Raw genomic sequence first — 14,559 nt, 5'->3', positions numbered from 1 at the left:
CCTGAAGTCTCGTGTGCCGTTCTGGAGGCCTCCCTTCAAGAAGGAGGTGGACAGAACGGAGCAGGTGCAGAGGAGAGGGACAAGAGTGATCAGGGGCCTGGAGACCAAGAAGGCCCAGGAGGAAAGGCTGAGAGGAACTTGGGAAGGTTCAGTCGGGAGAAGAGGAGGTTGGAGGGGGCATGATGGCTCTCTTTCAATATTTGAAGGGCTGTCCCTTAGAGGAGGGCAGGAAGCTGTTCCTGTAGGCAGCGGAGGAGAAGACTCGCAATCATGGGTTTAAATGAAGAGTGGGACGGTACCAGCTGGCTATTAGGGGAAACATTTTGACAGAGTTGTTCCAGAGTGGAATCAGCTCCTGAGGGCAGTCTTTAAGCAGCGGCTGGACAAACATTTGTCAGAGATCCTCTGGAGCAGCTGATCCTGCGCTGAGCAGGGGGGTGGACTGGATGGCCCCCTCCAACTCTTTGATTCCATGATTGGCAGTGGCAACAGGTCCCATCCCTGCCTCCCTACCTGATCCTCTAAGCTTCAGATGCTGGTGGCATGGTGCATGCCAAGCAGAGGCTCAGTCCCTGTGCCATACTCCCTCCCTTGACCCCGGTTCCCAAATGTCAGGGTCACCTGTTGGATTGTTCAGTGTCCTCAGGAACAGCCCGGAAAAGCATTGCCCCCTCTTAGGGGGGTCCCAGCCCCTTCCTCTGCAGCACCCACTTCTCCTCACACCAGAAAACACTCTCTGAAAGGACCAGCTGGTGTGAATCGATTTCCCCCCTCCACACCATTAACCAGGACTCAAGATTTCTTCAGACCTTTAATCAGACAGCTTGAAAAAACAATTGAGGGAGGGGAGAATTTGTCAGCAAAAATATGGATTTAAAAAAAACAAGAGGTACAGAATTCAAAATCACCTGTTGTTTTTTTAAGGATATGCACAATTTTCACCTGTGGCACTCAGAGATCTTGCGTCATACCCTTTAGGGGCAGGCGGGGGGGGGGGGGCAGGCAAGCCTCACCTCTGTGCTTGGATTCCTAGACTGGCCCCTTCAGGGCACCTGATTTGGCCCTAGGCCTTGGTCTTTGGAGATTGGTGGTGTGTGGATGAAAAGTGAAAGATTCTGAGTGTCAGACTTTCATCTCTCAGACTGCCAAGGGGTGAGCTAACCACCTCAATAGCCCCGGTCACAACCCAGCCTCTGTATCCTGAGGCAGTGGCCAGCAATCTGCACCTGACTGAGGCAGGGAGTAGAACCGTACCCCACAAGCCCCCAGAGTCTGGGCCTGGTCCTCCCAGCTGGCCTCGCTGCAGAATAAAGAGCTCTTCAAAGAGGCCCACAGAACAGCGACTGCCAACTCTGGGAAGGTGAATGGCTTTAAAGCCTGGGAAACTATCGGGGCATGAAATGTGTTTGTGGACCTCCCTTATCGGTTCTTAGGGGAATGTGAAAGAAGGTGGGATGTGCCCTTTAAAATGGCCAGAGTTGGGTGGGGTGGGAGGAGACGAGGGCCTCAGAACCACCTTTGGAACTCTGGGTCTGGTTTCTCCCCAGCAGGCCACACTGAGCCGGTAACACAGCCATTGAACTGAAATAAATGAAAACTCCATCCTGTCCTGTTCCTTGGAGAAAGAAGGTGAACTTCAGAGAGGTAGCTGTGCTAATTGTTTTAGCAGCGCAGGAGCTCAGGGGCACCTTAAAGAGGAATAATAATAGCATTTATTCTGGCATGAGCTTTCGTGAGTCTGAGCATCTGAAGACATGTTCTTCTGACTCATTGTGAAAGCTTGTGGTGGCATAAATGTTGTAAGTCTTGAAGGTGCCACGAGACTCCTGTTTTATTGGGGGGAAACGTAGTGTAGAAAAGTTACCTCCAGCGGCCAGCCTCCACTGGCCCAAAAGACAAGGACAGAAGGTATGGCAAGTGGCTGTGGCCATGCCCTTCCTCCCCTTCCCCCTCCATTCTCATTCCCTCTTTCTCTGGAGCAGTTCTTTGGATCCATTTCCAGGCCAGTAAACTCAGAACTTGTTTTGGAATGTGGAAGGCTTTGGTTTTTAAGTAGACGGACTGGAAGCCAGAAGGGAGGCTGAATGATAAAGGGACAGAGCTGAACTTTATGGTCATGTAGCCGTTTGCTGGTTCAAGGGAAAGCGGCACGGTGGAGCCCAAACTCATCCCAGCTCAGAAGCTAAGCAGGGCCAGTCCTTGGAAGGGAGACCACCAAGGAAGACTCTGCAGACGGCCAACCACCTCTGCTTCTCTCTTGCCTTGGAAGTCTCTTGCAGGGGCTGTAAGCTGGCTACAATGTGATGGCACCTTCCACACACCCTTCTCTGCAGCACTCTCCCCCCATGAGTCCTACCCTATTTTGCTTGGATCGCCCCTCATCACTGATTCACTCAGTGGATGTTGTTCCTCAAACTGTTTCATTTCTGTGAGCTAAAGGGCTGAGTCTGTGCTTGTTTTTGATGGGTTCGGTGTGACCCATCAGGGCAAAAAGGGACCCAGATCAGCAACCTTCATGTACCACTAACGGGAGAGCCCCTGAGGCCCCTTAGCAAATACGCGAGAGAGCAGCAAGCTACACAGCAGCTACTTCAACGTCTGCAGCTCCCTTCCTGAGTCATGGGATGACATTCCACCACTTGAAGGTGAAGGGCTTCCGGCGGACGTTGGTGCCGCAGTGGATCTCGCCAAGGTTTTCATGGTAGGTCTCAAAATCATCTATGAAGGTGCAGGACAACCCCAGGGGCTCCAACAGGCGACGGACCTCCTCTTCCAGGCAGCACTGTTCATGAATCACGGGTCCAAATGGTTTTGGGATGCCCAGGTACTTCCCCAGAACAAGTATGTTCACCTGAAGGCAGGAAATGGGACACACGTCAGGAACAGATTTAGATAGGAACCTTTCCCTGAAGCCACCAACACATCCCAGGTGAGAATATCAGAATGGGGAGGGGGCAGCCTGAGCAGGGAGTCAATGGTGGGGAGGGCGGCACAATCCAGCCACCTGCAGAAATCAGGAGCTGCAGCTGTGTGCAAGCCGCTGGCCTCAACTGAGGCAAGCAGTTGGGCAAGTAAAGTACAGCTTATATAAGCAGCTTGGCAGACTCTGCTCAGTGGCTCTTGCACAGCTGAGAATCTCTGAGGCAAGGCAACACGTAGCCCAAAATCAGCCTGCACAGAATTCTAAAGCTGCAATACCAGAGAGCCCTTTTTTTGCTACCCAAAACTGCAGCTTCTCCTCTAGGGACACCTGGCATTAAGAAACCAGGTACACAGAGTGTTGGCAAATCTCCCCAGAGACAAGGGCCCCAGAATTGTTCTCTTTGGCTATTAAACACTGACCTCCCTCCCCCAACTGCAAATTTTTGTTCCCCTCCAGCATCCCACGCCCTCTTTTCTCTCCTCCTCCCACCAACTGCATTGCCTTTCTTTTTCACAGTTGTCCTCCCAGCCCCCCTTTCTTGTCATAGGCTGGGGGGGGGCTCTCTTGCCTCTATGCTCCATGCCCTGCCCTTTGACCTCTGACCTCACCAGCCTAGGAACCCATTTGCAGTACCAGGGATGAATTCTGGAACTTGGGGAGGAAAAAGCACCTTTGCTTCCCTCTGGCTACCCATTAGCTGCAGTGTTTAGTCACCACTTCCACCCTTAGACTTCAGGCCCGGGCAGCTTCTGAGCTCAGGGGAGGTGGGGAAAGGTGTGGGGAAAGGGGCTTGCACATCCTGTCCTCATGCAGGTCTCTGCTGACCGTGAGCCTTCACTCCAGAAGCATCCAGGCAAACGGGGTGGGGTTCTCGACCCCTCAGCTGTAGCCATCCCCCTCCCCAGCTGAACCGAAGCTGCACTGCATCTCAGCAGTGAGCCAAAAGGGCTGGAAAGAGCTGGGAGTGGGGGAGAACTGCAGAGCTTAGCCCTGCCCCCTCCCCACCCGCGGCCACCCCACAGTTCCTCCTCTGAGACAGACGAAAGGAGGGCAGGGTGGCTGCAGGATACAGAATCAAGAAAACGACACGTATGCTGCCGAAGATAATCTGGCAGGACGCGGCCAGATCTCCCGGAACAAACCATCAGATCTGTTCTCGAGCAACTCCAGTTGCTTTTTGCACCTTGAACAAAAACTCAGGAAAGGCCTTTTATGGGAGCGTTTAACCTCTGAAGCTACTGAGGCTCTCACAGCTCCCAAAACTTCTGCTCAGCCAATCAGCAGCAGGGCTGCAGCACTTTGAGAGTGGCTACCAGCTGCCTTCGACTTCTGCTTGGGACAAGGAGGGGATTCAGGAAAAACCTGTCCAGTTGCTCCTTGAACAGTTACAGAGGGAGCCCAGTCCTTCAGCCGCCCCATAATAAGGACCAGCAGCTGCTGGAGTGTTCTGGAGCAATCCAGCCCCCTTGTCCAGGCAGAAATGAGCAGAATCTGCCCTCAGCTGCTGGCAAAGGAGCTCTGGAGAAAGCAGCCTTAAGGGGAACAGGCTAGCCTGCTAGCCAGGCTGTGCCTTCAAGGGGCGTCCGCCCAGCACCCTTTGCTCGGCTCTCAGAGTCAGCCTCCGGGACTCACCAGGTCAGGGAAGTAGGCGACCGCTTTGCCAGAAAGAGAACTGCGCTTGAAGAGCTGGGGGATGTCTATGATGTCTTCCTCGGTCAGTCCCAGCTCCTCTTTGAGGATGTCTCGGTTCCAGTCGATGCATTTCTAGAGGAGAGAGAAAGCAAAGTGGGGAAATGTTTGTTCCATGGTTCCAAGTACAGGTGACAGGCTCGTGCCAGGCAATTAATTTGCCACCTGTGTCCGTCTTGGCCCATGACCCACCACCCTGAGGCTGGTTCCTTACTCAAGTCCCTGCATTGCCACAGATGACAGGGTCTTGTTCTGTTTCGATACAGCTGGATGGTCCCTGCATGTAAGACACATGAGAGCCAAGTTGTGCTCTACTCCGCCCCCCTTCCATGCCATCTTTTACTGCAGCTCCAGCCTGAAACTGAAGCTGGGAAAAGAGGCATCCATACATGTAAAAAAAAAAGAAAGGTAAAGGTAGTCCCCTGTGCAAGCACCAGTCGTTTCTGACTCTGGGGTGACATTTTCACGGCAGACTTTTTACGGGGTGGTTTGCCATTGCCTTCCCCAGTCTTTTACACTTCCCCCCCAGCAAGCTGGGGACTCATTTTACTGACCTCAGAAGGATGGAAGGCTGAATCAACCTCAAGCCAGCTACCTGAACCAGCTTTCACTGGGATCGAACTCAGGTCGTGAGCAGAGGGCTCCGACTGCAGTACTTCAGCTTTATTACTCGGTGCCACGGGGCTCTTACATGTAGCCAATCCAAATCCAGCAGCAGCATCCTTTTTGGTTGTCTGGACTTGCTCCCCCCCCCAATCTCTGTAGCCCCTGGGGGAGCTTGGAAAGCAGCACCCAGGCATCCATCTCTGCGTGGATGAAGGGGCATAGATGCTCCTAATGGGCGACGCTAACAGGCCTTTGCAAAGAGTACCTGGTAATAATTGTTGCTGTTTCTCAACGCTTGGTCAGAGAGAATCTTTTTGATTGAGATTTCTTTGCTTTTCCTCACTCCTGTAAGGAGAGACAGGTTGCTGCTTTTTTTCGGTTACAGGCTCTTTCTTACGTTGATGCTTCAAAGCTCCACAGCTCTGGAAAGGCAATTCCTGTCCCCTGCCCTTTTTATCCCACCCGTCCTTCCAGCAGCTGAGGGGGTGCCCAGCCCACCACGTTTCACCATCACAGCCGCCCTGGGAGGAGGGTTAGGCTGTGAGGAAGCAGCTGGCCCAAGGGCACTCCACGGATGAGCTGGCAGAGAAGGGATTTTGACCCAGGCCCTTGGGGCACGAGGGCACTAATGCGTAGGAACATGAAGCTGCTGCCTGAAACTGACTCAGCCCCTTGGCCCCACAGGGTCAGTACTGACTAGTCAGATGGGCGGGAGCTCAGCAGAGTCCTGGGCAGCAATCCCTCATGTCCCCTGACCCTTACTGGAGATGCCGGAGATGGAACACAGAACCTCCTGGGGGACAGGCAAATGCTCTGCCACTGAGCCACAGCCACGCCCTCCCCACGGCCACAACACCACTACAGAGACTTAGACTTCCTAGAAGATCCTATGTGCTTGGCTCACAAGGATGGTCTGGGGAGAATGAGCCAAGTTTGTGAGGGGTCTCAGAGTAATCACAGGACTGCATAGGACTCATGTAGAATGAAGCCAGCTCTCGCCAACCACCAGCCAGGGCCTTTCCCCAGTCTGGGACTGAAATGAACAGGTGGAACTGAGCCAGCATCCGGTCACAGCCCCGCTGCCCCCCATGCCCTTTTGTGATTCAGCCCCACTCCTGTTGGGCCTGGAAGGGCACTGCAAGAAAGCCTCTGGGGAAGGCGGGGCTCTCCTTCCTTTTAAGCAGAGGCTAGATGGCCACCTGACAGCACTGCTCATTCTGTGAACTAGGCAGATGATGAGAAGGAGGGCAGGAAGGGCTGCATCCGTGCATAGATCTTGCGGCCCCTTCTTACACTCCCAGGGAAATGCTGATCACCACTTTGGAATGAGGCAGCAGTTTTCCTCCTGGCTAGTTTGGGCAGGGATCCTGGAGGGCTTTGCCATCTTCTGGGCATGAAGCCTGCAGGGGTCGCTGGGGGGGGTGTCAGCAGGGGGAGGTATTTGTGAATTTCCTGCATTGTGCAGACTGCAGAGGGCTGGACTAAATGACACTGGGTGTCCCTTCCAACTCTACAATTCTAAGGGCAAAGGAAAATTCGATGGAGGTGGGCAATCTCTGTCCTGCATGTGTGAAACCCCAGGGAAATTGTGCTCTGGAGCAGAGGGAGAAATAGCTTTGTGGGGGAGGCAGCCCCCAAAACTCTGTGGATGATGGTGAAGCAGAATAAGAGAAAACAGAGGGGACCATCATGCAGTGAAAGGAAGAGAACCCCCAAAGAATATCTGATGTGTTAAATGAATTCACTTGTCATCCCAAAATAGCAATGTATACCCTGATAGCACGCCCCACGCTCTTCACTTGTCATGGCACAGTTTTTCACAAAGCCCAAGTGATAATCCCAACACAATTGTTGCATTCCCATCATGTCTACCTCAACTGGACTAAGAAAATGTCCTTTCTCGACAGCAGCCGCAGCTTGGTCCTAAGGTCCAGCACATGCTGAGGACAGACCAGCTGACCCTGCCTTGATGCTCCTGCAAAGTGATGCCAATGTAATAATGCTGTTACTGGACTATACCCTGATGACAAGCCCCACACTCTACGCTGCTGGACACCAGCTGGGACAATGAGAGGGGAGGAAGACGGCTTTGCAGGCATCTCTTGCCCCAGGATCCTGGCCCCCAGTAGAAGATGATGATATTGGATTTATATCCCGCCCTCCACTCCAAAGAGTCTCAGAGCAGTCACAATCTCCTTTATCTTCCTCCCCCACAACAGACACCCTGTGAGGTGGGTGGGGCTAAGAGAACTCTTACAGCAGCTGCTCTTTCAAGGACAACTCCTGCAAGAGCCATGGCTGCCCTAAGGCCATTCCAGCAGCTGGAAGTGAAGGAGTGGGGAATCAAACCCAGTTCTCCCAGGTAAGAGTCCGCACACTTAACCACTATGGCTGACTCAAGGCCTTTCTAGCAGCTGCAGGTGGAGGAGTGGGGAATCAAACCCGGTTCTCCCAGATAAGAGTCTGCTCACTTAACCACGATGGCTGACCCAAGGGCATTCTAGCAGCTGCAAGGGGAGGAGTGGGGAATCAAACCCAGTTCTCCCAGATAAGAGTCCGCTCACTTCACCACTAGGGCTGACCCAAGGCCATTCCAGCAGCTGCAAGGGGAGGAGTGGGGAATCAAACCCGGTTCTCCCAGATAAGAGTCTGCTCATTTCACCACTAGGGCTGACCCAAGGCCATTCCAGCAGCTGGAAGTGAAGGAGTGGGGAATCAAACCCAGTTCTCCCAGATAAGAGTCCGCACACCTAACTACTACACCAAACTGGTTCTTGACTTGCCATGTAATGTCACACTGGCAAAGAACCAGGGCCTCAGCCATAGCTGCAGTAGGCGTGTAGAACTCAGTGAAAAAGAACCAACCAGCCAAGCAAGCAATCAGTGGAGCTGGAAGAAAGAGGAGATTGGATTTATACCCCACCCTTCACTACACAAAGGGGTCTCAGAGCGGCTTCCAGTCTCCTTTCCCTTCACTGCCCTACAACAGACAGACACCCTGTGAGGCAGGTGGAGCTGAGAGACTCTGAAAGAAACTGCTCTTTTGAGAGAACAGCTCTGAGACAACTGTGACTGACCCAAGGTCACTCCAGTAACTGCAAGTGGAGGAAAAGTGGGAAATCAAACCCAGTTCTCCCCAATTAGAGTCCACGCACTTAACCTTTACACCAAACTGAAGGGGCAGTTTTCCCCACGAAAGACTGCTGGAAAACAGGTCAAGCTGGAGGATATGAAAGAATGCAAAAGGTTTTGCCACCTTTGGAGATTATACGGTAGAAAATAATCAAATGTACCCAGTTGAACTATCTGATCTGCAATTCCAGAGCAGTTCTTGTTGCTTTTCATAACTTGGGTATTACCTAGGAAGGTTTATTTTTGGGTTTTTTAAAACTCACAGCCTTCATCCTAAGGAACTACTGTGGTTGTCACTGCCACCAAAACACCAGCAGCCAGAGGAAGCCTGCGGCAACTTTCCCTCTCAGGCCGAAGAATCCCCTCGCCTACCTTCAAACATGGCAGCGTCTCCGTAGCCCTCCTGCTCCTTCTCCTTCAGCAGTTTGTAGCAGGCATCGGGGCTGGCCAGGAGCAGCCGGAAACCCTGGAAGCCAAAGAGGGCAGGCGGTGAGTGAGTGAGAAAACAGGGGGAAGGGTAGCAGGAAGGACCAGACGGGTCAGCTCTAGAAGGGGGGGTGGTCTCTGGAACCTCAGAGCATTAACCTAGAGAAGGAGAATCCCTCAGAGCTCCCCCGTGGACTAGGTGAAATGCCGCTTTGCATGTCCCACCTCCAAATCTCATTACATACTGAGAAATGTGGAACTGGCATATTAATTGGCTGAGATTTCATCAGTGCATCCCCCCCCCATTTTAATGCTTAGTGCCTTTTTAAAAAGGTAGAGGTCATCCCCTATGCAAGCACCAGTAGTTTTTTACTCTGGGGGGGACGTGGCATCACGACGTTTTCATGGCAGACTTTTTATGGGGTGGTTTGCCATTTACTTTCCCCAGTCATCTACACTCCGCCCCCCCCCCCCCGGCAACAAGCTGGGTACTCACTTTATCGACCTCAGGATGGAAGGCTGAGTCAACCTTGGGCTGGCTACCTGAACCCAGCTTCCGCCGGGATCGAACTCATGTCATGAGCAGAGTTTGGACTGCAGGACTGCAGCATACCATTCTGTGCCATAGGGCTCTTGCTTAGTGCCTGTCCCTAGCGATTTTCTCATTCTGTAGGAAACAGCTGTTCACCAAGCCTGAGGGGCTGAGGTACCCCAGACCTCCAGGCAGATTCCATGCTGCAATTTAATCCCAAGTTACCATGCTGAGTTCTCATTGTTTTTGTGAATGATCGAGGTCTAGGATTGCCAAGTCCAATTCAAGAAATATCTGGGGACTTCGGGGGTGGAGCCAGGAGCAAGGATGTGACAAGCATCATTAAACTCCAAAGGGAGTTCTGGCCATCACATTGAAAGGGACCGCGCACCTTTTCAATGCCTTCCTTGCATAGGAAATAATGAAGGTTAGGGGCACCTTCTTTTGGAGCAGATAGAATTAGACCCCCTGGTGCAATCTTTTTGAAACTTGGAGAGTATTTTGGGGAGAGGCACCATATGCTACGCTGCAAATTTGATGCCTCTACCTCAAAAAACACCCCCTCCCCGAGCCTCAGATACCCGCAGATCAATTCTCCATGATTTCCTATGGGAATACAGACATTTCCCTCTCCTCCCCCCGCTTTCTGATGAAGGCCTCCAAACCCTTGCCCCCACCTGGGGATTGGCAACCCTATAGGAGGTCACATCGCATCCCTATCAGCACTTTCTGTACTTTTTAAAACCTGATTTGTAGCACTTTGAAAATGTTTAATTCAACGGCAAGGCCTTGGCATTTGTTTGCATTTTAACACTTCCGGCCTCAGCGTTATCCTTTTCCTGGGCCGGCGGAAGAAGTAATTACTCCTTTTATCCAATTGTAGCCATGTGATTGTCTGTTAATTTTTCACTGTCTTAATCATACCACAAGCATATTACTATAATAAAAAATAAAAATGTTAATGAGCCCATTTTGCACTCCGGAGAATGGAAGCTAATTACATTTTCCCCTTCCTTTCCCTGCCCAGAAGAAGGAAGTGATGAGGAGCACTTTCAGACAGGCTGAAGCCTCAGGAGCGAACAGGAAATGCCTAATTAAGCACCAGAAAGGCTCAGTCTGCTCTTCACACCAGCAAAGGCTCAGCAAAAGGTGGCACGGAGCCTCCTCTATCAATCCCATCCACAGTGTAATGATGTCACAGGGCACAATGCAAAAGGATCAGGGGGTGGGGGGGAACCAGCTCTAGATAGCAGAGATACAGAAAGAGGAACAGGGCATCCAATCCCCCCAAGAAAAGGCCACACAGTTAACCCACTTTCCAACGAATTTAATGGTCACAGTTCTGACCAAGGGACCTCTGGAAGAAGACTAGCCGCTGTGGTCTGCTGGCCCTGATTCCACACAAGCACAGACTCTGGCAACGACCACAGAATCCAACTTCCTGAAAACCACCTCTTTCTTTTCTTCTTTTCTTTTTAAAGAAAAAATTTCTAGCCCTGATGATTGGGAAGATGTGCCTGAAGGTGTGTGAGCAACAGCTGCTTAAATCCCAGAGGCCCCAGAAGGGGAGGAATGAGGTTTCCCTCGGCTGAGGGTGGGACCGCAATAGCCTCGCTCCCCCACTTATCAACAAAACTACAACAAGCTATGCAAAGCAGAAAAACATGCAAGAAAAACCCCCTCGATAAGCATCATTTATGCAGGCCACAGAGTCAGCAAGAAGGCTGGGGTGATCCCTTCCTGCAGTGACACAGACCTTTCTATCAGGAGCCGGGACAAACGTCAGGAACTCATCCACGTGACCCACAACCAGCCAATCAGAGTACAGTTCCACGGGCAGCTGCACTTTCTGGGCATAAAGGAAGTCCCGGACGACCTTGACCATGTTGTTACCCTGAAAGCTAGAAAAGAAAGCAAAGCAGTGTTGGCTGAGGAGTCCCATCCAGAAATAAAAGGTGGTGCAGCTTGTCCTTTGCTGCCTCTGAGCACTCTGGGGAAGACCAGCAGACCCCACCGGGCCTCCCTTCAAGTAAAGCAGCTTAGTGGGAGAGTCCTGCTGGGTCGGAACCAAAGGTTGCAGTGGCATTCTGCTTCTCCTTGGCCCACAGTCTGGAGAGGGAGGGAATTACCCCCACACACACACACACACACACTTGCCCTCCCACCACTGGTATTCTGGGGCACAACTGCCTCTGAAGATGGAAGTGTCGTTTAGCTAAAGCAAGCTACGGACCTCTCCAGCATAAATGGACCCAGTCCCCTTTCCCAGCTCCCCCAAGCCTTTGGCCATCAGGGCTTCCAGCCACAACAAAAGCGTGACAAAGTGGGGATTCTAAGAGGACGTGGCAGATATCCAGGAACAAGCCTGTTGCCAGCAGACTCCAGGAACCTCAGCCAGGCGCCTTCTGCCTGCAGTGACCCAAATTCCATAAGCCAGGCTGGCACCCAGAGCAGCATAATGGTGTCGCGGTTCAGAGCTCCTCCTCCTCCTCATGAAGGCTGCCAGGTGACCTTGGGTCAGTCACGATTCTCTCAGAGCTCCCTCAGCCCCACCGTGTGAGAGGAAGGGGAGGGGATGGTAAGCCACTCTGAGATTCATTGTGGTAGAGAAAAGTGGGGTATAAAAACCCGCTGCTCTTCTTCTTACACCCCACAGTCCACCATTCCCTCAGGGCACAATCACTAGAGGGGATATCAGGTCATTTGGGCTCCGTCCATAAGTCTGGGGCCATCAGCGCCCCTAACTGCTTGTGTGACACCATTCGACCCTTGGGAGAACCACAGCCCATTGACAGGAAGCCCGTTCTGGCCACTTTGGATGCTGAGGCTCCATTCACCAGCACCCCCCTCCCCCAAGGAGGACCGAAGCGGCATCTCTGCCAAGGCCACAGCCTCCAGCTGCTGGTCGGAAAGCCCCTCTTCTCTGACAAAAGGACTTTGGAAGTGAAACTGCTGACTTAGACCATGACCACTCCTTACTCAGGCAGGACTGCATTGAACAGGGACCCGGGAGCTGCTCACATCCTGCCTCCGTCACTCTTCCCCGATGCTAATGAGGTCAGCCAGGCTTCTGCAACTTCCTCGTGCATCTGCTTATCCTACCCTGAGTCCTCTGTTAATTCAGCTTTGCCTCCCTGTCAGCACTTGTGAGCAGCCCACGCCCTCTCTGACTGGGCAGGCTGCGGCTGGGAGGGACGGTGGCTCAGTGGTAGAGCATCTGCTTGGTAAGCAGGAGGCCCCAGGTTCAATCCCTGGCATCTCCAACTCAAAAGGCTCCAGGCAAGTAGGCGTGAAAAACCTCAGCTGGAGACCCTGGAGAGCCATGAATGGGGCTGTGGCTCAGTGGCAGAGCATCTGCTTGGTAAGCAGGAGGCCCCAGGTTCAATCCCTGGCATCTCCAACTCAAAAGGCTCCAGGCAAGTAGGCATGAAAAACCTCAGCTGGAGACCCTGGAGAGCCCCTGCCAGTCTGAGGAGACAAGACTGACTTTGATGGACCGAGGGTCTGATTCATTATGCATGCACACACATATGAACATAAGAGAAGCCATGTTGGATCAGGCCAGTGGCCCATCCAGTCCAACACTCCATGTCACATAAGAACATAAGAGAAGCCATGCTGGATCAGGCCAGTGGTCCCTCCAGTCCAACACTTTGTGTCACATAAGAACATAAGAGAAGCCATGCTGGATCAGGCCAGTGGTCCCTCCAGTCCAACACTTTGTGTCACATAAGAGAAACCATGTTGGATCAGGCCAATGGCCCCTCCAGTCCAACACTCTGTGTCACACAGTGGCCAAAAAAAACAAACAAGTGTCATCAGGAGGTCCACCAGTGGGACCAGGACACTAGAAGCCCTCTCACTGTTGCCCCCCCAAGCACCAAGAATACAGAGCATCCCTGCCCCAGACAGAGAGTTCCAACAATACACTGTGGCTAACAGTCACTGATGGACCTCTGCTTCATACGTTTATCCAATCCCCTCTTGAAGCTGGCTATGCTTGTAGCAGCCAGCACCTCCTGTGGCAGTGAATTCCATGTGTTAATCACTCTTTGAGTGATTAACACATCACCCTGTGGGTGATTAACATATCCCTGGGATTTCTGTGATGAATATCAACATGAGAGTGTACAAATCATGCATCTGAGAAAACATATGAAGTTGCCCTATACTGAATCAGATCCTTGGTCCATTAAAGTCAGTATTGTCTACTCAGACTGGCAGCGGCTCTTTCTCCAGGGTCTCAAGCTGAGGTTTTTCACACCTATTTGCATGGACCCTTTTTTGGAGATGCCGGGATTGAACCTGGGACCTTCTGCTTACCAACCAGATGCTCTACCACTGAGCCACCGTCCCTCCCCATATGTCCTGCCAGAAGCCCCCAAACATGGGGGACCAGAATGGAAAAACTCATTATGGGATGGCCCTGATCGTTGTGGCAAGGGCTGCTGCATCTTAAGGCTGCTTCTGCAGCAGGAAGCCAAGCTCTCTCCGCACCCCCCCCCCCGTTCTCACCTGGGGAAGTAGCTCCCGATGAGGATGCGCCCGAGGGGGTACTGCTTGCCCCTGACGGTCACCGGAGGGCTGACCTCGAGGTTCCCAAAGGAGTCCAAGCTGGAGACCGTCTTCTTATTTGCAGGCTCTCGTTTCACGTACCCAAAATCTGGGCCCTTGCGAGGTTGCAAAGGAGAGCAGAGTTAGATCATTCTCAGCACAGTGGAAACAGCAAATGACAGTGGAAGAAGAAGGAGAAGACGACGACAATGACTGCAGATTTATACCCCGCCCTTCTCTCTGAATCAGAGACTCAGAGTAGCTTACAATCTCCTATATCTTCTCCCCCCACAACAAAAACCCTGTGAGGTGGGTGGGGCTGAGAGGGCTCTCACAGCAACTGCCCTTTCAAGGACAACCTCTGCCAGAGCTACGGCTGACCCAAGGCCATGCTAGCAGGTGCAAGTGGAGGAGTGGGGAATCAAACCCGGTTCTCCCAGATAAGAGTCCGCTCACTTCACCACTACACCAAACTGGCTCTCCCCCCTCCCACTGGGTGAAGTTTGACCAATTCATATAAACAAAACTGCTAACTTATTAGTTTTAAGCTGGCTAACTCTTCAACATTGTCTTCAGTTGAATGGGATACATTTTATAGTTGTTTGTTCATATAGTTTTAACTTTACTGCGACCTGCTTAGAAGAGCCATATTCAGATGGAGGCGTGGGGCAGAAATGTTCTTAGTCAATATTAAGAA

General features: G+C 52.2%; 1 protein-coding gene across 1 annotated transcript in view; it reads right to left on the bottom strand.

Moving 5' to 3' along the window:
* Positions 1 to 798: 798 nt before the first annotated feature.
* LOC132586788 (protein-arginine deiminase type-3-like) overlaps positions 799 to 14,559 on the bottom strand; it is a 36,526-nt gene continuing 22,765 nt past the window's right edge. The window contains exons 11-16 of the mRNA XM_060258889.1: positions 13,824 to 13,978; positions 11,065 to 11,209; positions 8,723 to 8,816; positions 5,484 to 5,563; positions 4,556 to 4,687; positions 799 to 2,851 (exon numbers count right to left, since the gene is read on the bottom strand). Coding sequence (XP_060114872.1) covers positions 2,618 to 2,851; positions 4,556 to 4,687; positions 5,484 to 5,563; positions 8,723 to 8,816; positions 11,065 to 11,209; positions 13,824 to 13,978 — 840 coding nt within the window. The 3' untranslated portion in view covers positions 799 to 2,617. The remainder of the gene's footprint in view (positions 2,852 to 4,555; positions 4,688 to 5,483; positions 5,564 to 8,722; positions 8,817 to 11,064; positions 11,210 to 13,823; positions 13,979 to 14,559) is intronic.

Source organism: Heteronotia binoei, chromosome 18 (assembly GCF_032191835.1).
Source record: "Heteronotia binoei isolate CCM8104 ecotype False Entrance Well chromosome 18, APGP_CSIRO_Hbin_v1, whole genome shotgun sequence".
NCBI classification, from domain to species: domain Eukaryota; kingdom Metazoa; phylum Chordata; class Lepidosauria; order Squamata; family Gekkonidae; genus Heteronotia; species Heteronotia binoei.
The sequence above is the reverse complement of the archived record's forward strand: the minus strand, read 5'-3'. Positions and strand labels throughout refer to the sequence as shown.